This window comes from Balaenoptera musculus, chromosome 18 (genome assembly GCF_009873245.2).
Source record: "Balaenoptera musculus isolate JJ_BM4_2016_0621 chromosome 18, mBalMus1.pri.v3, whole genome shotgun sequence".
NCBI classification, from domain to species: Eukaryota; Metazoa; Chordata; class Mammalia; order Artiodactyla; family Balaenopteridae; genus Balaenoptera; species Balaenoptera musculus.
In genome coordinates this window covers 18,714,754-18,739,099 of record NC_045802.1, presented here as the reverse complement: position 1 = coordinate 18,739,099, position 24,346 = coordinate 18,714,754, and the positions used below count along the sequence as shown (strand labels likewise).

General features: G+C 36.2%; 1 protein-coding gene across 6 annotated transcripts in view; it reads left to right on the top strand.

The window, feature by feature from the left end:
• Nucleotides 1-22,448, top strand: part of FNDC3A (fibronectin type III domain containing 3A) — a 189,972-nt gene extending 167,524 nt beyond the window's left edge. For 4 of the 6 annotated variants that reach the window (XM_036831424.1, XM_036831428.1, XM_036831426.1 and 1 more), the window contains 9 exons: nt 118-223; nt 311-486; nt 2,021-2,134; nt 2,816-2,965; nt 3,070-3,353; nt 3,457-3,669; nt 6,034-6,200; nt 7,366-7,493; nt 19,934-22,426. In XM_036831424.1, coding sequence (XP_036687319.1) covers nt 118-223; nt 311-486; nt 2,021-2,134; nt 2,816-2,965; nt 3,070-3,353; nt 3,457-3,669; nt 6,034-6,200; nt 7,366-7,493; nt 19,934-20,248 — 1,653 coding nt within the window. In that variant the 3' untranslated portion in view covers nt 20,249-22,426. Of the gene's footprint in view, nt 1-117; nt 224-310; nt 487-2,020; nt 2,135-2,815; nt 2,966-3,069; nt 3,354-3,456; nt 3,670-6,033; nt 6,201-7,365; nt 7,494-19,933 lie in introns of all 6 variants that reach the window. The other 2 variants (XM_036831425.1, XR_005017181.1) reach the window with 2 other exon arrangements.
• Nucleotides 22,449-24,346: the final 1,898 nt, after the last annotated feature.

Genomic DNA, 24,346 nt, shown 5'->3' with positions numbered 1-24,346 from the left:
AGTACAGTTTCAAATTATTGGTGCAATCTTTGTGTTTGTCTTATTTTCCTCTAACAAAAGCAGTCTGATTATTTGGCTTGGGGCATTTTCGTTTTGTTTTTGCTTTTGTTTTGGCAGGTATCTGAATCTTTACTTGTGCAGACTCCAGCTGTGCCTCCTGGCCCATGCCTCCCTCCCAGATTACAGGGTAGACCCAAAGCAAAAGAAATACAGTTACGATGGGGTAATTTTCATTTTGGTAATAAATTATAATTAAGTTAGTATTAAATATATTCCTCTTGTTAAATTGCATGAATCTTTCCACCTTTAGGACCCCCTTTGGTCAGTGGTGGATCACCCATTTCTTGCTATGGTGTGGAAATGTCTCCTGTAGAAAGAGATGAACCCAGAGAAGTTTACCAAGGTTCTGAAGTGGAATGTACAGTGAGCAGCCTTCTTCCTGGAAAGACTTACAGCTTCAGACTGCGTGCAGCTAACAAAATGGGGGTAGGAAGACTGAGCTGACTGAATTATCATCTCAGTGGTATTTCATATAACATACGTCATTGTACCCATTATTTGACCATTTTGCTTTCAACATGCAACTCCAAATTTTACAGTTTTTAATAAGCCTCTGTTGATAAATAAGAGAGAAGTCAGTGTATACCATAACTTAATTGTTATAGAATCTCAGTATTTTCAAACCCCACTTACAATATGTGACACTTTGGACTTTAGCTGAGCTAAAGCTTGCCTTTCAGGCAGTGCTAATAGGGTTTACTTCGTAAAAAGAGTAGAAACATGATCATAAGATGAAATACTTAGAGTTATTAAGTGTTTTGAGGCTGGTTAAATGCAGCATTTACTTTTTTTTAGTTTGCAACTAGTTGTGATTCATTTTTTGCCTAAAGGAGAAAACTTACATTCTAAGCATTCTGGTTTTGTGTGGGTTTTTCTTTTTTCTTTTTTTTTCTTTTTTTGTTGTTTTTCTTTTTTGTGTGTGTGTGTGGGTTTTTAAAAAAAATATATTATCTATGTACAACTCCATAAATGGACAAAACAGATGATATCTCCATTTTACTGCTGAGGAAGCTGGGGCTCAGAAAAGCTGATACCTGCCCCAGCAGTCACACAGACGAAGAAGTGGTGGAAGCCAGCCACTGCCTCAGACCCCAGAGCCAGCGCCCTTTCCACTCAACTGTGACACCTCCCGTCCCTCTGAATTAAAACTTCTTTAAGGACAAAGCACTGATTTCTTACTTTAACTGAGTTAGCACTGTGTTTCTTTAAACTACAGTATAATTAAAATTTCGTAAAATTAAACTGACAAGTCTCTCCCCTTTATTTCAGATTTTAGTAAACTGTGCTGTGTTTTATGTCTCATTCTCCAACTGAGTTCATTGTATCTGTAAACTTACTTTTAAATTTCTTACATGTCAGTTTTATATACTTTGTTGGCATTCCTTGCGTACGTCATTCCTTCCTTTCTGAAGTCATGATCTTGTCAGCCCCTCAAGGCTGCAGTACACTGGGATTAACATCTTTAGTGCTAGTGTCTTTAACCTATATTTTCAGGTTTGTGATAACCTGTCAAAATCATCTTAATATTTGTTCTCTGTATTTCCAGAGAATTTACATTTTTACACCCTACTAAAGCTATTCTAAATTTTAAGATATAATTTATGCCCATCACCTCTCACGCCTTTAATTGGTATCATCTCTTCACTCTTCACAGAATTTCTTCCTATTTATTTGACCAACCCAATTGCTGAATGCCCTGCCCTTTTTACAAAAACAATTCGTGAAGTAATAAGGGGCAAGAGAAGAAACTACAGTAAATGAAACTTTAAAATACCCCACATATTTACTTCCATGATCATTAATTAAATCTTTACTTTCTGTGATTTCTTTTAGAGTTTTATTATGTCCAATTAGTCTTAAAGGAAAGGGATGATGAATTTGATTATTTGTGAATATTTATGGAGAGCTGTGCAGTTGGTAGGTGAAAAATGAAAACACTGGTTAATATTTGTTTTTCTAGTTTGGACCATTTTCAGAAAAATGTGATATTACTACAGCCCCTGGACCACCAGATCAGTGCAAGCCCCCTCAAGTTACATGGAGATCTGCAACTTGTGCACAAGTGAATTGGGAGGTACTATAATTTCCTTGACTTATATTTAAGTGATTAAAACAGTTTATATAAAAGAATAAAGATACTGTGCATTTCATCTCCATAAATTATACAAAGAGTAAGTCCTAGTTAAATTCACTTGGTAAAAAGTGAATTCTTTTTTCTCTTTGAATCATTTAAATAAGGTATATTTACATTACAAGTATTTAGATTCGTGATGTGCTTTGTATTTTATCAAAGGCTTTGTCTCGGTACTGAGATATTTAGCCACGGTGAGCTTAATGTTCAGAACAAACATTCATAGGAATTATTATAATACTATTTCTCTTATGTTTATTGTCTCTAGTATATTTATTGCATATAGTAATAATCAATGATAATTACATTTTCAGTTTCTTTTGAAATTTAACAAAGAAAATGTCCTTGTACGATTTAACATTTATATTACTTAATAGAATTGTTTTGAAGTATATTTACCTTAAAATACTCTTTCTAAAGTGATTCAGTCATATTTCTACTTCTAATTGAAAACAAAGTTATACTTTTTGACAAATCGTAAATTCAGGTGGCCTTAATGAATAAAAATGTAATATTGAACAGTTTAAATTCTGTTTTTTATATGCTCAGGTAAAGAACATTTTTGCCCAAAAGCTATTTAATCATGTCAGGACTTAAGACCTTTATCTTTTTCTTAATTTAAAGGTCCCTTTGAGTAATGGAACTGATGTCACTGAATATCGATTGGAGTGGGGAGGAGTTGAAGGAAGTATGCAGATATGTTACTGTGGGCCCGGTCTCAGTTATGAACTAAAAGGACTTTCACCAGCAACTACCTATTATTGCAGAGTCCAGGTAAAGGCGTTCAGGGCCTTGTCACTTTACTCTATCCAGAGTTTTGCGTTCTGTGAGCATTTTCATGATTGCGTCTTTACCTTTTGGGCTCTGTTAATTTGTAGGCTCTGAGTATTGTGGGTGCAGGCCCTTTCAGTGAAGTAGTAGCCTGTGTGACTCCACCATCAGTTCCTGGTATTGTGACTTGTCTTCAAGAAGTAAGTGATGATGATATAGAAAATCCCAACTATTCACCGTCTACATGCCTTGCCGTAAGCTGGGAAAAGCCTTGTGATCATGGTTCAGAAATCCTTGCCTACAGCATAGACTTTGGAGATAAACAGCCCTTGACTGTGGGAAAGGTTACAAGCTACATTCTAGACAGTTTGCAACCAGATACAACATACAGGTACACAGTAAAAACTATGTTAATTTTTGCCTAGACCAGAGAGACACTTTAAATAGAATAATCATAAACTAAACTTTTTCTTTTTTTTTAATATGGCACTTAGAATACGAATTCAAGCCTTGAATAGCCTTGGAGCTGGTCCTTTCAGCCACATGATAAAATTAAAAACTAAACCCCTCCCTCCTGATCCACCTCGTCTGGAATGTGTTGCCTTCAGCCACCAGAACCTTAAACTGAAGTGGGGAGAAGGAACCCCAAAGACATTGTCGACAGATTCTGTTCAGTACCACCTTCAGATGGAGGATAAGAATGGAAGGTAGGTGTTTCTAATTGCTTCTTTATATAGTTTCTCAGGTCTTAAGTCCGTGAATTTTTTTTAACAATAGGAGTAAATTAAGTTTTAAAAAACAAGTCTCATAAATAATTTTTAAGTATGCCATTTTTGAAACATCAGAAGACATAATGAAGATTTTCTGTTTATAATTGTGAGGGTGATGCAAGAGAGAAAAAAAATAGGGGAACTATTCTTTGGCTCTCATCTCTAACCCATTTTCTCTCTTCAAGCTAGTAAAAGAAACGTAATCTGTGCTGCAAAATAATCTCTTCAGTGCTTGTTTCCAGCAAGAGGCAGTTTTTACAGTAAATCATTGATTGGCTTAAGGCCTTTGAGATCCTTGAAGGCAGGGATTATATCTCACCCTCCTCCACACCCTCACAGGGCCTGCACACTAAGTGAATGCAGTAGTTTACTTCCTCACCATCAGATCTTAGACTCTCTGAATAAATAGTCCAGTCCCCTGGCTACTCAGGTTCTTCTCTGTGCTACCGTCCTTTACAGTCTCGTTACATCCATGCCATATTTTACCCCACTAAATCATGCATTTGAATTACAGTGTTACTCAAAATAATTGTAGTGTAAATTATTCAAATTCCAATCTGGGGTAGTTTATTGATATTATATCCAAAATAAACAATGCCATATATCTTTCACAGCTGTTACTCTAATCTTTTAAGAATTTGGGGTTTTTTTGTTGGTTTTTCTTTTTTGTGTGTTTGTTTTTTCACTCAATTTATTAGAAATAATTTGTATGTCTGATAGATTCAGAGTACCAGGGACAGTATTTCCCAAGATTACTTTGTTTTTTGTGTTGGGTTTGTATCTTAGCCAAGTATTCAATAATGGAATATTCAAGGTACTTGTATGTAAGTACTCTCTATCAGAAGTACTTACACATTTAAAATAGCATACAGAATTAAACATACTGTATCAACAGTAAGAGCATTACACAGAGCAAATAGTATTGATCGTTTCCTGAAATCTTTGCCTCTATGAATGTTAGCCTTTGTTCTTGGCAGAATTTTATGTACTGTTTGTAGCCTTATCTCTAGAAGGAAATTCTTTGCCTTGCCACAGGTTTTTGGTATAGCCATTTATCTTTAATATATGTTGTTATTGTTAGGTGAATTAATTCTTGAAGTTATTTTTATCCCCTTTCTAGCATTTACATTTGGGGTAGTAGTGCAAGAAGGTTTACTGGAAACAGGTTTAATTGGTGTTTGGTTGAAAGATAATAGAACAAAGATTCTATTAAATATAGATTATATTAGTTTATATTCTTATTTTAGAACTTCAGCCATAGTTCACATTTGGCTGGCATCTAGAGGATTGTTGTAGGGTATGGGGTATGGCTTACGGTCTTTGGCTGTGGAAAATAAATAAATTAAAACGTTTTATTGATACTGTAAATTTACCATATAAACTTAATGCATTAAATCAATTTAATATCTTTAGTTACTTTCTTTTGACTTTTCACAACTCTTTACACTTGCTGTGGGATCATGTCAGAATGCTACCTCAGCTGTTCCCTGACCACAGGTCTTATCGTTCAAGCTTTTTTCGACAGTGGTTTTGCCACTGGTTGTTTTCCTATCATCATTTAAAAAAAAAAAAAATTGGAGATTCAAAACGCAAGGCTTATGTAATTACTGCTTCTTGGATATACTCTCACTGAAGATCATTAAATATTTCTTCATTTTTAATCTATCTACAGTTTTCAGACTGTTAGAACTATATGAGTATTCATTATTCATTCCTCAGTTTCCAAAAATTTTTAAAATAGCCAATCAAAACTTTGGGGAACATTCAGCATACGGATAACATATATAATGTTAAACTTTCCATTGAACAGTTCAAGTGGATAATTTATGGGAAATTATATATTATCTCATACTGTTATGTAAATCTTAAGAAAACCTCACCAAATCAATTAAAATTATGCCTGGGAAAGGGAATTCTCTTTTTTATGTGACAAATTGTATGCCTATGACTCTAGTTAGAAATAATTTATAATGAAAATTGTGATGTACTGAGTATCCTTTAAAATGTATACATTAAAAAACAGCAGCAGAAACAAAGCTTATACCAGAAGCCTGAAGAGAAAAATTTAGCAATAAATTTTCAGGAAACCATGTCAAATTGGGAAATTTACTCATTCTGTGATTTTCATCATCTGATGAAAAAACACAGATTTATTGTGTGACAAACCATTCCTGGCATTAAATTCTAGGAGTAACTTATTACTCCTAAATAATGTCCGAACTGTATTTTTTTTAGTGGTTTTTAAACGTTTTTCATAAGGTAGTCAAGGTTTATTTTTCATAGGAGTCATTTCCATTTTAGGTTTATATCCCTGTACAGAGGCCCATGCCATACGTACAAAGTACAAAGACTTAATGAGTCGACATCTTATAAATTCTGTATTCAAGCTTGTAATGAAGCGGGGGAAGGTCCTCTTTCCCAAGAATATATTTTCACTACTCCAAAATCTGTCCCAGCTGCCCTGAAAGGTAAGTTATACATCCTCAAAGTTATTTTCTTTAATAATAAATTAAATGCACTTTTCATAAAGTACTTTTGTACTATTAAAATTTATCATCCAGGATGTGTCCAACATTTAAATTATAAGAAGGAAATTAGAAAAGCCTACCTACTGGGACTTTCACTTAATAATAAAAGCTATTTTATCTGGCATATTGATAATCAGACAAGTGCTGGTTTTTGTCACTGATCTTTTTAATACACATAAAAGTGCTAAATTGAATAGGTAGGCTAGTTTTCTAATAGGGTCATTTGCTGTTTCCACTATTGTTACTTAAAAAAAATCATAATTCTGGTTGTTTTGAGTCATTGCTGTTTTCATTCGTTTGGATTTCAGGGAGAGAGCCAGGTCATCTGTTTAGCAAAACATAAATAAATACTTAGTTAACTTGAATTTTTAAATCAAATTTACATACACACACACACATTTGTGTATATATTATATATTTAAAATTAATTTCAGCAGGGTTCTTACTTTAAAATAACCCTGGAAAAGTAAAAAGTACTAAAATTCCTCACCCTCTGAGATTTCTAGTACAGTGTCCTGGATCACATCTTGAATGTATTATTTGTTAAGCAGATCCATAGTTAGCAAGACTGTTCTTTGAATAGTCTTTCTAATAATGCTGATGGATTTCACTGAGTTATTTTTCTGTTCCCTCATCTGGTTTAGTGTCTCTTTACCTTAAGAAGATTGCTGATTTTAACACCTTTGTACCCCACTATTGAGTGAGGCAGTCATATCTGTGGTCAGGCAGCCAGGGGTATTTTTCAACTCATTCTCTTAGAAGATTTCTTAAATTATAAAATTTCACGTTCTAGTTATGCTCTTTGAAGTACCGTTAAAAGATGTAGAACTGCCATTGGCTTTTTTTAGCTCAGGGAATATAGTACTTATCTTTACAGATCTTTTAATCAGTCTGGCCATTGGAGTGCTTGTAGATTGTATGGCCTGGAGATGGTAAGAGTTAGCCATTGACCATTTCTCTGCAAATTTCAAAAATTCACTGATATTTATTTCAAGTTTGTAACTATGTTTTAAAGTCTGTTGATTTTGATTGAAACAAGTGTCTGTGTGATGTGCCATGTTAAAAATCAAGTAGAGCAGATTTTATTTATATTTGTTCTCTACAGCCCCCAAAATAGAGAAAGTAAATGATCACATTTGTGAAATTACATGGGAGTGTTTACAGCCAATGAAAGGTGATCCAGTTATTTACAGTCTTCAAGTTATGATGGGAAAAGATTCAGAATTCAAACAGGTATGTGCCAAAATATAATTCTATAGATACACACTTTCACCTTTTTCATTTTTATGTATTTTCAATGCAGGATTTGACTACCTTTATCTTCCTAATTCAGAAACATTTGTTCAGTGCTTACTATGTTCCAAAGATTAGTAACTACACAGTATATCAGGATTCAACATCTTTTGGGTGTGAACTGCACTTAAACAGAGTATTCATTCATTTGACAGGTATTTATTGAACTCTGTGCCAGGCACTCAGGATACAAGTGAACAAAAAGTCCTTGCCTCTGTGCAGCTTACATTCTAGTAGAAAAAGAGATTCCAAAAGCAGATAAACACATCAGTATATCGTATGTTAAATAGTGATAAGCACAATGGAGAAAAAATAAAACTGGATAAAAGGATTAGGGAGTACTAGGGCGAGGGACAGCTAGTGCTATTTCATATAGGGCAGTCAGGTGACATTTGAACAGAGACCCAAAGGAAGTGAATATGGGGAGAAGAGTGTTTCAAGAAGCAGGAACAGTAGGTGCAAAGGCCCTGAGGCAGGAGCATGCTTGTTAAATTTGCTGTACAAGACGAAGGCCACTATGGCTGGGGCAGCATGAGCAAAGGGAGGAATAATAAATGAAGTCAGGGCTTTAATGGTAGAGGGTCTATGAGCGGGCATGGAGATTGGTGTAGGGTGATTTTGACCAGAGTAGGCACATGATCAGACACAAGATCATTGTGACCACAGTAGGATGAGGACAGATGCAGAGACAGCATTGAAGAGGCTTTTAGTGTTAGGAATAGTCATAGTTATAATGAAGTGTTGTAAATATGACAATAGACACAGTTATTATGGAAGCCTAGAGGAAGTATCACCTTCCTGGTGAAATTTCAAAGATAGGTTCCTGGTAAACAGTGAACAGCCGATGAAGTGGGCAGCTGTCAGTGTTCATTATGACTTTTATAAAGAAGTTTTTATGCAACTCAAAAGCCTTATTTCTGTAAGCATTTCATCTGCTTCTCCCTTTTTGCTGTTAACCTTCTTGATTTTGAGGGCTTTTAAGTTGGGTTGTTTTCATTTTAGGTTCTTATCTTGTATTTTCTTTTCTCACTATTAAAAAATCATTCATCTGTTTTATTTCACTCTTGTGCTTTTATAACTATTAATAATAGAATACCTTTCAATAAGGTATAATTTTTTCCTTTCAAGTTTTGCTAAATATGGAAGCATAATTTCTTAACCGAAATTACAAAAGGCCCCAAAGAGTCTGATTAAATTTGGCATGTGATTGTTTTTCTTTATTAAGCCATCTGCAAATTGACATGATAATTAGATTTGAATATGATTTACAGATAAGCAGGTTTCCTTCCAAGGAGGAAACAAAATTAATATTAAAGAAAATGTAATTGCATTACATGTTCAAAGGAAATAGGGAACCCACATTTGAGTAGTATATGAATTTTAATAAACATATCACTACATGAAACAGCAGTGCTAATTCTAATTTAACTTAAAAGCTAAATTAACCCTATCACCAATTTTGCTTTAGATTGTAAGCATACTGTAAAACTTTAAATACTGATTTCCTTAGAACTTCATCATATATATGCTCATCTAAATCTCTTAAATGTTTATAAAATTTTATGATTTATTGGCAAGTTGTATTCCAAAAGTTTGAAGGTCATTTTTTTAAGAGTTCAATCTCATTCATGGGATTTTAATATTTTACTTAAAATTGACTTGCTATTCAACACACATGTATTAAATACGACATATGAAGAATTTGAGGGGGCTACATTATTAATAAGTTACTGTTCTGATTTCAAGAAAGTTGTTTATTAGACGTTAGCAAGGAAGCAGAAATTTTATAATCATGATATTCTATGTAAGCAAACAAAAGGTCATGATAAAGATAAAACATACTTTATAAAAAGGAATGATTTTTTTTCCAGCTGGACTTTGGAATGTTTTCCAAAAGGATTATCATTAAAGGGAGTCTTTCTGGGGGGCTGATGAGCTTAGGAGGAACCATGAACTCTCAAGTATGACTTGAGTAAGGCTCAAGAATGGAGTGTGTACAGTGGGGGAAAGCGGGGCATATGCTGCTGGGATGAATTGGGAGATTGGGGTTGACATATATACACTAATATGTATAAAATAGATTACTAATTTTAAAAAAAAGCTAAAAAAAGAAAAAAGATTGGAGTGTGTAGTGGAGGAGGCCAAGTCTTGGTGGGTCTTCATTCTACAGCAGTAGGAACCGTTGATGTTTTTAAGAAGAGGATTATTATTTATAAGTTGGTGGTTGAGTTTCTAGGCTAGCCTATTAAAACCTGTTTAACCTGTAGTGTTGCTGGGTTTGGGGACCTGGAAGCAAATTAGCCTAGCAGCAGCCAGTACTTACGACCCTGGGCCAAACTTAGAAACATAGTGATCGCTTTACATTCTTCCCTTTCTTCATCCCCCTTTGCTCAGTCAGTGGCTTTCACCAAACTCTTGCTGCCTTCTTCCTGCTCTGCGCCCTGCTCTGCAGCACCTCCCCGAGGCTTGGCCCCATTCTCTAAAATTACACTCTTCCTCTGACTCTTGCCTCCCTCTCTCACATACATCGTAATTCTCACATACACAGTATAACTGACCTTACTGCCATTAGGAGAAAGACTCTTTCTATGGGAAAATTCATGTCAAAAGTCGAGTGTCTGCTGGCTCTTTCATCCTCCCAGAAGTGTATACATTTTTCAAAGCAAGTGCTTTTAAACCAAAAGCAGCATTTCAAGTGGTATAACAGGGTGAAGTGAAAATATTGGGGGACAGTAGAACCACCGTCAAAGCAGATAAGCCCCATCTGGGAGTCTGTACCTAAGACAGTTCTTGTGTCCAAGCTCATTAATGTTACAAGTACCAGAAAAGTTAATTCAGATTGGCTTATAAAGTATAAATACTCTTAGGGAGAAGCCTGTAGGTAGGCAGGTTGATCGAGGAGCTTAATGAAGTCATCAGGGACATAGTTTCTCTCGGTGCTCAGTGCCTGCCATGGGGAACTTACACTTCCTTATTCACTTTCAGGGAAAAGATAGCACTTGGGTTACAAAGCCATCCCTGAAGCAGTGACTGTGCCAGGGCATAAGCCAGCCAGGGCCCACCTCTGGAGTTAAGCCTCAGCCAGCTTCTCCTAGTACATGGGCTGTACTTTGGATACCCCATCCAAAATTAGGGTATTGTTGGCAATATAGGAGAACGGTTGCTGGGACAGTGGCCTGTTGGATTCTATACAATTTCTTCCTTTCTTAAACTTCTGAACTTGAGATTCTCAAAAACAGTTGTTCCTCAGAGTGGCCTGCAGACCTAATAAACCTGAATGTCTAGGAGTGGAACCCACAATTCTGTTTTTCTTTTGCTGCTTTTGTTTCTTTGTTTTTAAGTTCCAAGTGGTGCTTAAGCACAGTAAATTTAAGAATTGCTCTAGAGATAGCCTCATCCACCAGAGGACAGACAGCAGAAGCAAGAAGAACTACAATCCTGCAGAGCCTGTGGAAAAAAAACCACATTCACAGAAAGACAGACAGACGAGATGAAAAGGCAGAGGGCTATGTACCAGATGAAGGAACAAGATAAAACCCCAGTAAAACAACTAAATGAAGTGGAGATAGGCAACCTTCCAGAAAAAGAATTCAGAATGATAGTGAAGATGATCCAGGACCTCGGAAAAAGAATGGAGGCAAAGGTCGAGAAGATGCAAGAAATGTTTAACAAAGAACTAGAAGAATTAAAGAACAAACAAACAGAGATGAACAACACAATACCTGAAATGAAAAATACACTAGAAGGAATCAGTAGCAGAATAACTGAGGCAGAAGAACGGATAAGTGACCTGGAAGACAGAATGGTGGAATTCACTGCCATGGAACAGAATAAAGAAAAAAGAATGAAAAGAAATGAAGACAGCCTAAGAGACCTCTGGGACAACATTAAACTCAACTACATTCGCATTATAGGGGTCCCAGAAGAAGAAGAGAGAGAGAAAGGACCCGAGAAAATATTTGAAGAGATTATAGTCGAAAACTTCCCTAACATGGAAAAGAAAATAGCCACCCAAGTCCAGGAAGCGCAGAGAGTCCCATACAGGATAAACCCAAGGAGAAACACGCCAAGACACGTAGTAATCAAATTGGCAAAAATTAAAGACAAAGAAAAATCATTGAAAGCAGCAAGGGGAAAATGACAAATAAAATACAAGGAAACTCCCGTAAGGTTAACAGCTCATTTCTCAGCAGAAACTCTACAAGCCAGAAGGGAGTGGCATGATATACTTACTTAAAGAGATGAAAGGGAAGAATCTACAACCAAGATTACTCTAACCATCAAGGATCTCATTCAGATTCGAGGGAGAAATCAAAAGCTTTACAGACAAGCAAAAGCTAAGAGAATTCAGCACCACCAAACCAGCTCTACAACAAATGCTAAAGGAACTTCTCTAAGTGGGAAACACAAGAGAAGAAAAGGACCTACAAAAACAAACCCAAAACAATTAAGTAAATGGTCATAGGAACATACATATCGATAATCACCTTAAACGTGAATGGATTAAATGCTCCAACCAGAAGACACAGGCTTGCTGAATGGATACAAACCCAAAACAATTAAGTAAATGGTAATAGGAACATACATATCGATAATCACCTTAAACGTGAATGGATTAAATGCTCCAACTAGAAGACACAGGCTTGCTGAATGGATACAAAAACAAGACCCATCTATATGCTGTCTACAAGAGACCCACTTCAGACCTAGGGACATATTCACACTGAAAGTGAGGGGATGGAAAAAGATACTCCATGCAAATGGAAATCAGGAGAAAGCTGGAGTAGCAATACTCATATCAGATAAAATAGACTTTAAAATAAAGAATGTTACGGGGCTTCCCTGGTGGCGCAGTGGTTGAGAATCTGCCTGCCAATGCAGGGGACACGGGTTCGGGCCCCGGACTGGGAGTATCCCACATGCCACGGAGCTGCTAGGCCCGTCAGCCACAACTGCTGAGCCTGCGCGTCTGGAGCCTGTGCTCCACAACGGGAGAGGCCGCGATAGTGAGAGGCCCACGCACTGCGATGAGGAGTGGCCCCCGCTTGCCCCAACTGGAGAAAGCCCTCGCACAGTAATGAAGACCCAACACAGCCAAAAACTTTTTAAATAAATAAATAAATTAATTTTAAAAAAATGTTACAAGAGACAAGGAAGGACACTACATAATGATCAAGGGATCAATCCAAGAAGAAGATATAACAATTATAAATATATATGTGCCCAACATAGGAGCACCTCAATACACAAGGCAACTGCTAACAGCTGTAAAAGAGGAAATCAACAGTAACACAATAATAATGGGGGACTTGAACACCTCACTTACACCAATCGACAGATCATCCAAACAGAAAATTAATAAGGAAACACAAGCTGTAAATGACACAATAGACCAGATAGATTTAATTGATATTTATAGGACATTCCATCCAAAAACAGCAGATTACACTTTCTTCTCAAGTGTGCACGGAACATTCTCCAGGATAGATCACATGTTGGGTCACAAATCAAGCTTCAGTAAATTTAAGAAAATTGAAATCATATCAAGCATCTCTTCTGACCACAACACTATGAGATTAGAAATCAATTACAGGGATAAAAAATGTAAAAAACACAAACACGTGGAGGCTAAACAGTACGTTACTAAATAACCAAGAGATCACTGAAGAAATCGAAGAGGAAATCAAAAAATTCCTAGAGACAAATGACAATGAAAACATGACGATCCAGAATCTATGGGATGCAGCAAAAGCAGTTCTAAGAGGGAATTTTATAGCTATACAAGCCTACCTCAAGAAACAAGAAAAATCTCAAAGAAACAACCTAACCTTACATCTAAAGGAACTACAGAAAGAACAAACAAAACCCAAATTTAGCAGAAGAAAAGAAATCATAAAGATCAGAGCAGAAATAAATGAAATAGAAACAAAGAGAACAATAGCAAAGATCAGTAATACTAAAAGCTGGTTCTTTGAGAAGATAAACAACATTGATAAACCATTAGCCAGACTCATCAAGAAAAAGAGGGAGAGGACTCAAATCAATAAAATTAGAAATGGAAAAGGAGAAGTTAAAGCAGACACCACAGAAATACAAAGCATCCTAAGAGACTACTACAAACAGCTCTGTGCCAATAAAGTGGACAACCTGGAAGAAATGGACAGATTCTTAGAAAGGTATAACCTTCCAAGAGTGAACCAGGAAGAAATAGAAAATATGAACAGCCCAGTCACAAGTAATGAAATTGAAACTGTGATTAAAAATCTTCCAACAAACAAAAGTCCAGGGCCAGATGGCTTCACAGGTGAATTCTATCAAACATTTAAAGACGAGCTAACACCCATCCTTCTCAAACTCTTCCAAAAACTTGCAGAGGAGGGAACACTCCCAGAGTCATTCTGTGAGGCCACCGTCAACCTGATACCAAAACCAGACAAAGGTACTACAAAAAAAGAAAATTACAGACCAATATCACTGATGAATATAGATGCAAAAATCCTCAACAAACTACTAGCAAACAGAATCCAACAACACATTAAAAGGATCATACACCATGATCAAGTGGGATTTATCCCAGAGATGCAAGGATTCTTCAATATACGCAAATCAATCAATGTGATACACCATATTAATAAGTTGAAGAATGAAAACCATATGATCATCTCAGTAGATGCAGAAAAAGCTTTTGACAGAATTCAATACCCATTCATGATAAAAACTCTCCAGAAAGTGGGCATAGAGGGAACCTACCTCAACATAATAAAGGCCATATATGACAAACCCACAGCAAACATCATTCTCAATGGTGAAAAACTGAAAGCATTTCCTCTAAGATCAGGAACAAGACAAGGATGTCCACTCTCACCACTATTATTCAACATAGTTTTGGAAGTCCTAGCCACGGCAATCAGAAGAAAAAGAAGTAAAAGGAATACAAATTGGAAAAGAAGAAGTAAAACTGTCACTGTTTGCAGATGACATGATACTATACATAGAGAATCCTAAAGATGCCACCAGAAAACTACTAGATCTAATCAATGAATTTGGTAAAGTTGCAGGATACAAAATTAATGCACAGAAATCTTTTGCATTCCTATACACTAATGATGAAAAATCTGAAGGAGAAATTAAGGAAACACTCCCATTTACCACTGCAACAAAAAGAATAAAATACCTAGGAATAAACCTACCTAGGGAGACAAAAGACCTGTATGCAGAAAACTATAAGACAATGTTGAAAGAAACTAAAGATGATACCAACAGATGGAGAGATATACCATGTTCTTGGATTGGAAGAATCAATATTATGAAAATGACTATACTACCCAAAGCAATCTACAGATTCAGTGCAATCCCTATCAAAGTACCAATGGCACTTTTTACAGAACTAGAACAAAAAAATCTTAAAATTTGTATGGAGACACAAAAGACCCCGAATAGCCAAAGCAGTCTTGAGGGAAAAAAACAGAGCAGAAGGAATCAGACTCCCTGACTTCAGACTATACTACAAAGCTACAGTAATCAAGACAATATGGTACTGGCACAAAAACAGAAACATAGATCAATGGAACAAGATAGAAAGCCCAGAGATAAACCCACGCACCTATGGTCAACTAATCTATGACAAAGGAGGCAAAGATATACAATGGAGAAAAGACAGTCTGTTCAGTAAGTGGTGCTGGGAAAACTGGACAGCTACATGTAAAAGAATGAAATTAGAACACTCCCTAACACCATACACAAAAATAAACTCAAAATGGATTTGAGACCTAAATGTAAGACCGGACACTATAAAACTCTTAGAGGAAAACATAGGAAGAACACTCTTTGACATAAATCACAGCAAGATCTTTTTTGATCCACCTCCTAGAGTAATGGAAATAAAAACAAAAATAAACAAATGGGACCTAATGAAACTTAAAAGCTTTTGCAAAGCAAAGGAAACCATAAACAAGATGAAGACAACCCTGAGAATGGGAGAAAATGCAAACGAATCAATGGACAAAGGATTAATCTCCAAAATATATAAACAGCTCATGCAGCTCAATATTAAAAAAACAAACAACCCAATCCAAAAATGGGCAGAAGACCTAAATAGACATTTCTCCAAAGAGGACATACAGATGGCCAAGAAGCACATGAAAAGCTGCTCAACATCACTAATTATTAGAGAAATGCAAATCAAAACTACAACGAGGTATTACCTCACAGCGGTTAGAATGGGCATCATCAGAAAACCTACAAACCAAGAAATGCTGGAGAGGGTGTGGAGAAAAGGGAACCCTCTTGCACTGTTGGTGGGAATGTAAATTGATACAGCCACTATGGAGAAACAGTATGGAGGTTCCTTAAAAAACTAAAAACAGAACTACCATATGACCCAGCAATCCCACTACTGGGCATATACCCAGAGAAAACTGTAATTCAAAAAGACACATGCACCCCAATGTTCATTGCAGCACTATTTACAATAGCCCGGTCATGGAAGCAACCTAAATGCCCATCGACAGACGAATGGATAAAGAAGATGTGGTACATATATACAATACAATGGAATTTTTACCTAGCCATAAAAAGGAACGAAATTGGGTCACTTGTAGAGACGTGGATGAATCTAGAAACTGTCATGCAGAATGAAGTAAGTCAGAAAAACAAATATCGTATATTAACGCATATATGTGGAACCTAGAAAAACGGTACAGATGAACCGGTTTGCAGGGCAGAAGTTGAGACACAGATGTAGAGAACAAACGTATGGACACCAAGGGGGGGAAAGCAGCGGTGGGTGGGGATGGTGGTGTGCTGAATTGGGCAATTGGGATTGACATGTATACACTGATGTGTATAAAATTGATGACTAATAAGGACCTGCTGTATAAAAAAATTAATTAAATTAAATTCAAAAAAAAATGCTCTAAAAGCTCCAAGTTCACTTACAACTTCCTCAACAATAATAGAGGGGAAGAATGGTAGAGACGAGTTACGTGGTTATTTGTCCATAATCAGTTGTTTTTGAGGGTTTTTACTGTTCCCTTCATTTATTGATCACTACAAAATAATTACTTGCAATAATACATTCATAAGTTACAGAAGGATCACATTATGTGACCATATGTGCCAAATTATATGACAACATATGCCTTATTATTTGTCTTAATGAATACAGTTGACCCTTGAACACCACAAGGGTTAGGGGCACCGACCCCCAGTGCAGTGGAAAAACCACATATAACTTTATAGTCGGCCCTCCATGTTCACTGTTCCACATTCATGGATTTGGCCAGCCTCTAGTTGTGTAGAACTGTAGATTGTACTTAATTGAAAAAAGATCTGTGAATAAGTGGACACTTACAGTTCAAACCCGTGTTGTCCAAGGGTCAACTGTAATTACTTTTAAATGCAGTCAAATCTATAATAAATCTTAGGGAAGTTTTGACTAAGTCTGCATTCAGTCTAATAGTAATGTATTGCTGAAATCATTGTCTTACACTAATTGCTATAAATAATACAGACCGTGTGTATTACTCATTATAAGATCAGATTGTGGATATGTAATGTACACAGAAAGTAGAAATAGTTAAACAGAATTTGTTCCTCTGTAATGACAGCTTCAAAAGTGGTTGTCTTTGGTAGTAAACATGTATACTTGTCCTTAAAAGGTAACAACAAGGACTGTCTTGAATTTTAGTATGGGTACTTGGTAAATTAATCTCGCGAACCAAATAGATTTTTAGAATGCAGATATAGAGGAAGATATAAATAGGTAAAATAGTGATTTCAGTCTTATTGGCCCCAATTCTACAGTTGTTATTTTCTCCATGCTGTGATATATTCACAAAGCTAAGGTAAGGATAAATACCAATTTATGAAACTCTAAGCTTTCTATAAAGGTTTTCCTATAAATTCTGTTGCAGGTGGTGTACTATTTCAAAGTTCTTGGCCTGCTAGATATGCACAAACTTTACAAGCTTAAATTTTAGTCTGCATTTCTCAGTTAAAATGCAAAGAAAGTGAAAACAGTAATGTCTTACCTGCCATCGTCTTAACTACAAATCTGCATTAATTTATATTTGCCACATTCTGCCTAAGTAAATGGATAGTTGATTGATAGCAAATATAAAGGGGATATTTTAGTTTTTCTTTTGTTTTAATTATATGTAATACTATCTGTGAGCAATAGCTATGGACCAAAAAATTATGAATTTATTAGAGTTTTTACTTGCCTTCTTGTTTATTAGGGCCACAAAATTTATCTTGTCAATATGAAAGGGGGTGGTGGAAATGGTGTTACTCATTTTAATTCTTACTTCTCATTCTAAGGCCTAACCCAGCTATCTTGAGCTTGAGACTCTTTTTGAATAGCTTCACTTAGATCTATAAAACTTTTAAAATCAGCTCTAGCAAATGTATCTGTTTTCTTCAGTCCTGAATCTACAGTTACCTATAGGATGTCTCCCTGTTTAGATATCTTCCCAACATCTAAAACAAAATTGAAAATTTGATCTCATCATCTTCCTTCCCAGTCTCTCCTCTCCACCTTCTTCCTCATTCGTCAGGATCATAAACACTAACATCATTTTGGTCCCCAAGCTTTAAACTCTTGGAAGATTTTTTTTTTTTTTTTTTGCCTGCCAACTTTTATTAAAATAAAAGTCACTTTTTAAGTGATCCATGAAAATTATACCAGGGCCTCATAACTCGGCAAGAGCCCTTGTCATGCCCAACTCCCTCAATCCCTCTCAGCCTTATGATCAGGATTCCTTAAACAGTTTAAATATCACACACTGCAGTGGCCCCTGTAGAATTAAACTTAAATTCCCAACTAGTGGATTAACATATTCCTCCTTTCAATGTCAGATCTCTTCACCTATCACCCTCATGCCATTTGGTGAGTTTTTTTTCCTGATCACATTACCACGCTCATTTGGAGACAAATGGAAAGTAAAGAAAATTTTAAAGATGAAAATAAATATCACCCATTATACCCGTAAGACAAATACATATTTTTTATTTTTACTAAACTGACTTCATTGTATGTATACTGTTTCACACTGCTTTCTAATACAGTCTTCTGATTTACTTAAGTTCATCCTTTTACTGTCACTGAGACATAAATCATTTCTACATTCTCACTTCCTGAAATGCTCATATGCATCTTCAGAACTAATTCATATTCAGCATTTTTTTAAGATTTGTCTTAAAGCTTACTTTTCCAATAGAAGTTCATTTATATATCTTCTCAGTATCTACTGATATACATTTTGATGTATACATAGTCAGTCCTAATATAGTGGCCTTTCATTAAGTACCTATTATATGCTAGATTCTGGAGACACAAAAATGAGGGAAAGATCTTACCTTTCTCCTTTGGAAGCAAACCAGTATGTAAAAATGTAGATTCACAACACAGATACAATTGAGGCTACTAAAATTGCTTGAGGGAATGCTAGCCCACAGGTTTTGGTTGATCTCTTATATAACCCACCAACTAGCTGGGGAAACTCAACTGGGAAATCACTATGAGTCTTGGTCTTTTCATTTAGAGAATGAGTGAAGGGGTGCAGTAGTGGAAGTGATAGCTTCCATATATTGAGCACTCGCTATATGCTGGGCACTGTGCTAAGAAGTGCTTTAACAAGTATTAGTTTATTTCATTCTCGTAATTACCATACAAGATAACTACTATTATGCCCTGGAGGAGTGTGCAGTGGTAGAGCAGAGCTTGGACCCAGTTCCAATACATATCCTCTCAATCACTAGCACACTGTCTTGAAATATCTATGGAATTCCATTCTTGTTATTTCCCTTCTAAGGGATGAGCAGAGGAGTTGGGTTTTAAAATCCCATTCTTGGATTCTAAGTGATCTCTCCTTTTAAAGTTTATAAAATGATTTGCCATAGACACCTATAGAGAGCTCTCCTTTTTCACTTATTGTTTCATTTAGCAGATCTGTTTGAAACTTTACAGAAACCAGTTATACAAAGATATCATGGGAGAGCAAGGTTAGACACTGTTCCTCCTTTCATGGAATGATTTCACAGAAGTTTGACTTCTTACATTTGGTGAAACCAGAGAAATGCCCGTGGACTGATTTTGCTTGTTCTCTAGCTATTCTGGGGACACATCTTCACTCTTCAGCTGGTCTGTAAGCTCTGTGAGGGTAGATATCACATCCTTACTTTACAGATTTCTCCAGCCATTATACAGCAAACAGTTGAGTTCTTTAATGGATAGGTATTTTTTAAATGTCATTTAAAAGATACAAGCAGTGGCACTCACTAGCTTCCATGTCAAAAATAATTCTAAAACTAGCCAGTTTTAACATAGATTTTCTACCCAGCCTTCCCATATAATTCTTTTTCTAATGTCTTACTATCAGATTTACAAAGGGCCTGACTCTTCATTCCGGTATTCAAGCCTTCAGCTGAACTGTGAATATCGTTTCCGTGTGTGTGCCATTCGCCAGTGCCAAGACCCTGTGGGGCACCAGGACCTCGTAGGCCCCTACAGCACAACAGTGCTCTTCATCCCTCAGAGGACTGAACCACCAGCCAGCACCAACAGAGACACTGTGGAAAGCACGAGGACCCGGCGGGCACTCAGTGACGAGCAGTGTGCAGCCGTCATCCTTGTGCTGTTTGCTTTCTTTTCCATTTTGATTGCCTTTATCATTCAGTACTTTGTAATCAAGTGAAAATATAACTTTATTTTTAATATTGTATTACATTTTATTTTGTCGTGTACTAAAATTATTTCTGTATTGCTTTTACAAAAACAGTGACATTTAGCACTGGCAATGAGACTATAGTACATCATTTTTGCCATTTTTAATGCTTATTTTGTTAGGTAGAGGCTGGCACCTTATTAGAATGCAAGCCACAGAAATAGCACGTTTCGGTTTTTTGTTCGGTTGGGGCTCTTTTTCTTTTTCTTTCCTTTTCCTTTTTTTTTTTTTTTCTTCTTCTTTTTTTGACATGCCTTCTTGTGAAACAAACTTTCTGAGAGGCAACAATATATAATTGATACTTTGACCAGTCAGCATGAGTGTAACAGTGACAACCTGATCTGTTTGTTTTAATTATTACCTAGTGAAAAATTCAGAATGATTAAAATTTACACTAACATGCTATATAAAAATGTTAAAGTATGATGCTGTGAAAGCAATCTAGTGCTATATTTCTACCTCCTCATTTGTCTTAATTTGGTAAGTGGGATTATGATGAATAACTGGAGGGGCTTAGCAGACAAAAACTGGATGAAAGAATATGCATGGAAAAAAGAAGCTTCTTGTTTGATAAATGTGGAGTTCTTCATTATAAGTATATATTCACGAATTCACAGATAAGTCACTTAAAGAAAGCACAGACAGTTTACTTGGCCTAAAAGTATTTTAATGTTTACTCAAAAACCCATCTTCAGGTCTTGAGAACATGGAAAAGAACAGAGGGCTTTTACATACTTTCTAAAAGTAATCATAATTCTGAATTTCAAACCTATTTAATTTGGTTTTGTGAGCCTTTGAACTATATGTGTGTGTATAAGGACATGCACATACATATATGGCTTTATATATGCCAAGTGTAGAAATAGATATATATACATATACACACACACACTCTCACTCCATCTATCTGGTACAGGCTAATTTTGAAGAACTCCCATAAGTTTTGCTGCTTCTCCCATAACTACTGCCATCACCATCAGAATTCATAATCAAACCTAACCTTTTGTTTGGGGCACCAAATCCGAAGACAAAATTAATTTGCACCAGTAAACTTCAAGCTGCTTTCTTTCTTGAAAAACTAATGTTTAATGTAATGTCTGTTTGGATACTGTTCCAGTTGTTGATTGCATGTGGTTAATGTTGCATTAGAGCACTTTGCAATTACATAATTCGTTAATGTTTTGTGAGCTTGCATTTGTGAGTTATTGGGTGATCAGATTGAATTTTGTCAAGTATCACATTGTACATCTTGCATAGATGTCCATGACTGCCAGTAATAATAGTTTGTAATGAAACTATCTAAAATTCTTGTTTTATCACATCTGTTATCTGTGAAACACTTGTAACTAGCCTTTTTAATTTATTATTTGAATTTTAGGATAGTGAGTCACTAATTTTTAGTTGCTGAGGTTAGCAGTTTAGTGATTACTAAGCACTTCTGTCAGTCTTTGAAAAAAAGGACGTATGTTTTGTGCTTTGAAGATCTCTGAAGAATTTCTTATATTAGAATGAGCATGTATTGTAATTGTTTTATGTCAAATGATCTGTGCTGTAGAAAAAACATTAACCTTTGTTCAAAAAAGAAATGGATAAACTTGGCCTTCCCAAGTGGTAAGAATGATCTGTCACTATAAAATACTGTATGTTTACATTTTATTTAAATTTAATCTCTTATGTGTAGGCTAACTTCCCCCAAAACAGTGATTCAGATTGTTTTCTAGAAACTTCTTAGAAGTGCCACATTTGGCAGTACAAATGAGTTTGAGTGTAATAGCCCAGAGATTTCTATATAGTTGAATGTCTAAAATGGTAAAATGTGCCACTGTGGCAGTTGCAGTGGCTTATGTTTTTCATAGTAACTCAAATGAACTCCTATTTTTGATAGTAAATGTCATTTAATAGTGTACTTGCCATTTGAGCCTCACTGCAAAATTAGTGCAGAGGAGAAACAATTTTTAATGTAATCTTGATTTTACCTCATATACTGTACATTCCAAAAACTCTAAAAACTTTTTAAAGATTATAGATACACTACCAAACGTATCACCTTGAAATTGTATAAGGTTGAACTTCATACAAATGAAAAAATATAATCTCATAAAAATACATAAACTATGTAGCAAAAGTATCTTTAAAATCCATGGAAAATAAAAGTTGTATAATTCTTTTTTGAGATGTGTTTATTGTATTCATAAACATTATTTGCTGCCTCTTTTGGAAAATAAAATGTTAAGGGTCTCCCCTCTTGCAGTTGGCTTACAACAGTTTTCTCAAAATATTTAATCCTTTAACATGAGAGGATCCATATTCAAGAAGGTCAAGTTTTATCCTAGTGACCTGATTCTGTTGCATTATATGTATACATTATATGTACATTATACATTATATGTATTCTTTTATATATATATATATATATATATATACAGGAAACAAGATATCTAATGAATAAGGATGGGTCTGAGGTAAACTTCCCATTGGAAAGAAAATCGGACCACACCTCACGTATCCTGCATTCTTTACCTACTTCTTAGTACCTTCTCTTTCCCACCTACAGGGGCCCAGAACCTTCCTATTACTGGCACTGCAATCTGCCCCCAGGTCTGCTCTCCACCAGAAAGTTCAACGTTCCCATCTACTTAATACCATACCAGAAAGTTCTCACATGCACCAGGACATTCAACATTCCTCCTCACTTATCTCATTAAAATTTCCATCCCACAGACCTCATCCAGGGATACATTGCTTTTTAAAATCCAAGTGGGACTTCCCTGGTGGCACAGTGGTTAAGAATCTGCCTGCCAATGCAGGGGACACAGGTTCGAGCCCTGGTCCGGGAAGATCCCACATGCCACAGAGCAACTAAGCCCGTGCGCCAGAACTACTGAGCCTGTGCTCTAGAGCCCGTGAGCCACAACTACTGAGCCTGTGCTCTAGAGCCCGTGCTCCGCAACAAGAGAAGCCACCGCAATGAGAAGCCCACGCACCACAACAAAGAGTCGCCCCCCCGCTCGCCGCAACTAGAGAAAGCCCGCACGCAGCAACAAAGACCCAAAGCAGCCAAAAATAAAAATAAAATAAATAAATTAAAAAAAAAATCCAAGTGGATCTCCAATTGCCGCAAATGCAGGCACCACTGTAAAGTTTACAGTGTTAGGCTGGGGAAGAGGAGATAAACTTTGGATTCAGGAGCATCACTCCACGGAAGCAACTGAGTTGGAATCCAGCCTTGAGAACAATATGATACTTACGTATCACCTTTTTTTCCTGTAGATTGGAAATAGGAGTATCACATGTTGTACTTGAGCATTTTGTGGGTTGGTTTCCAATGCAAGTACCTTACCATCATCATCATGAACAGATTCTCTGCAGGAGGAGCCCTTGTGTATGGTGGCTCAACTAGGCAAACAGACTGCAAGAGGAAATGGGTCCCCAAAACCTAACACCAGTCTTCCTACAATCTAACCACCTACCATCAACATAGGTGATGATAGTGCCTTGTATTTTTTAAACGCCTTTTGAATATACAGTTTTAGGATAATCTATATGCCCTCAAGAGTATCCCTTTATTCACTCGTTATTTTCTCCCTTACACTCTTAAAGGGGAAGTTGACAGAACAACTAAGATTTTAATAGTTGGGGTCAGCAAACCTACAGTGTATGGAGTGGTGCCTTCAAATGTTTAGATGCTATAAGGACTATTTTTCATCTTATATGACAGGATGCTATGGGAAATTTGCCAAGAGAAAAGTTTCAAAACTGGATAGGTTTTAAAGCCACATGACCATTCAAATCATAATAGCATCTACTGACCACTCAGTGTGTGCTAGGTGTTGTGTTCAGGGCTTTACCTTAGTTATTTCATAATCCTCTTAATTGCTCTATTAAGTATAAACTGAAACACAGAGCAACAAGCATCTGCCAAAGATCACATGGCTAATAGGTGACAGAGCTGAGATTGAGGTTTGAACCCATGTGATTGGTCTAATGCTCCCACATTTGACCACTACCCTCTACTGTCTCCCAGAGAAGTCCTGAATTCTAAGAAGGAAATCAAAATAATAGTTGACT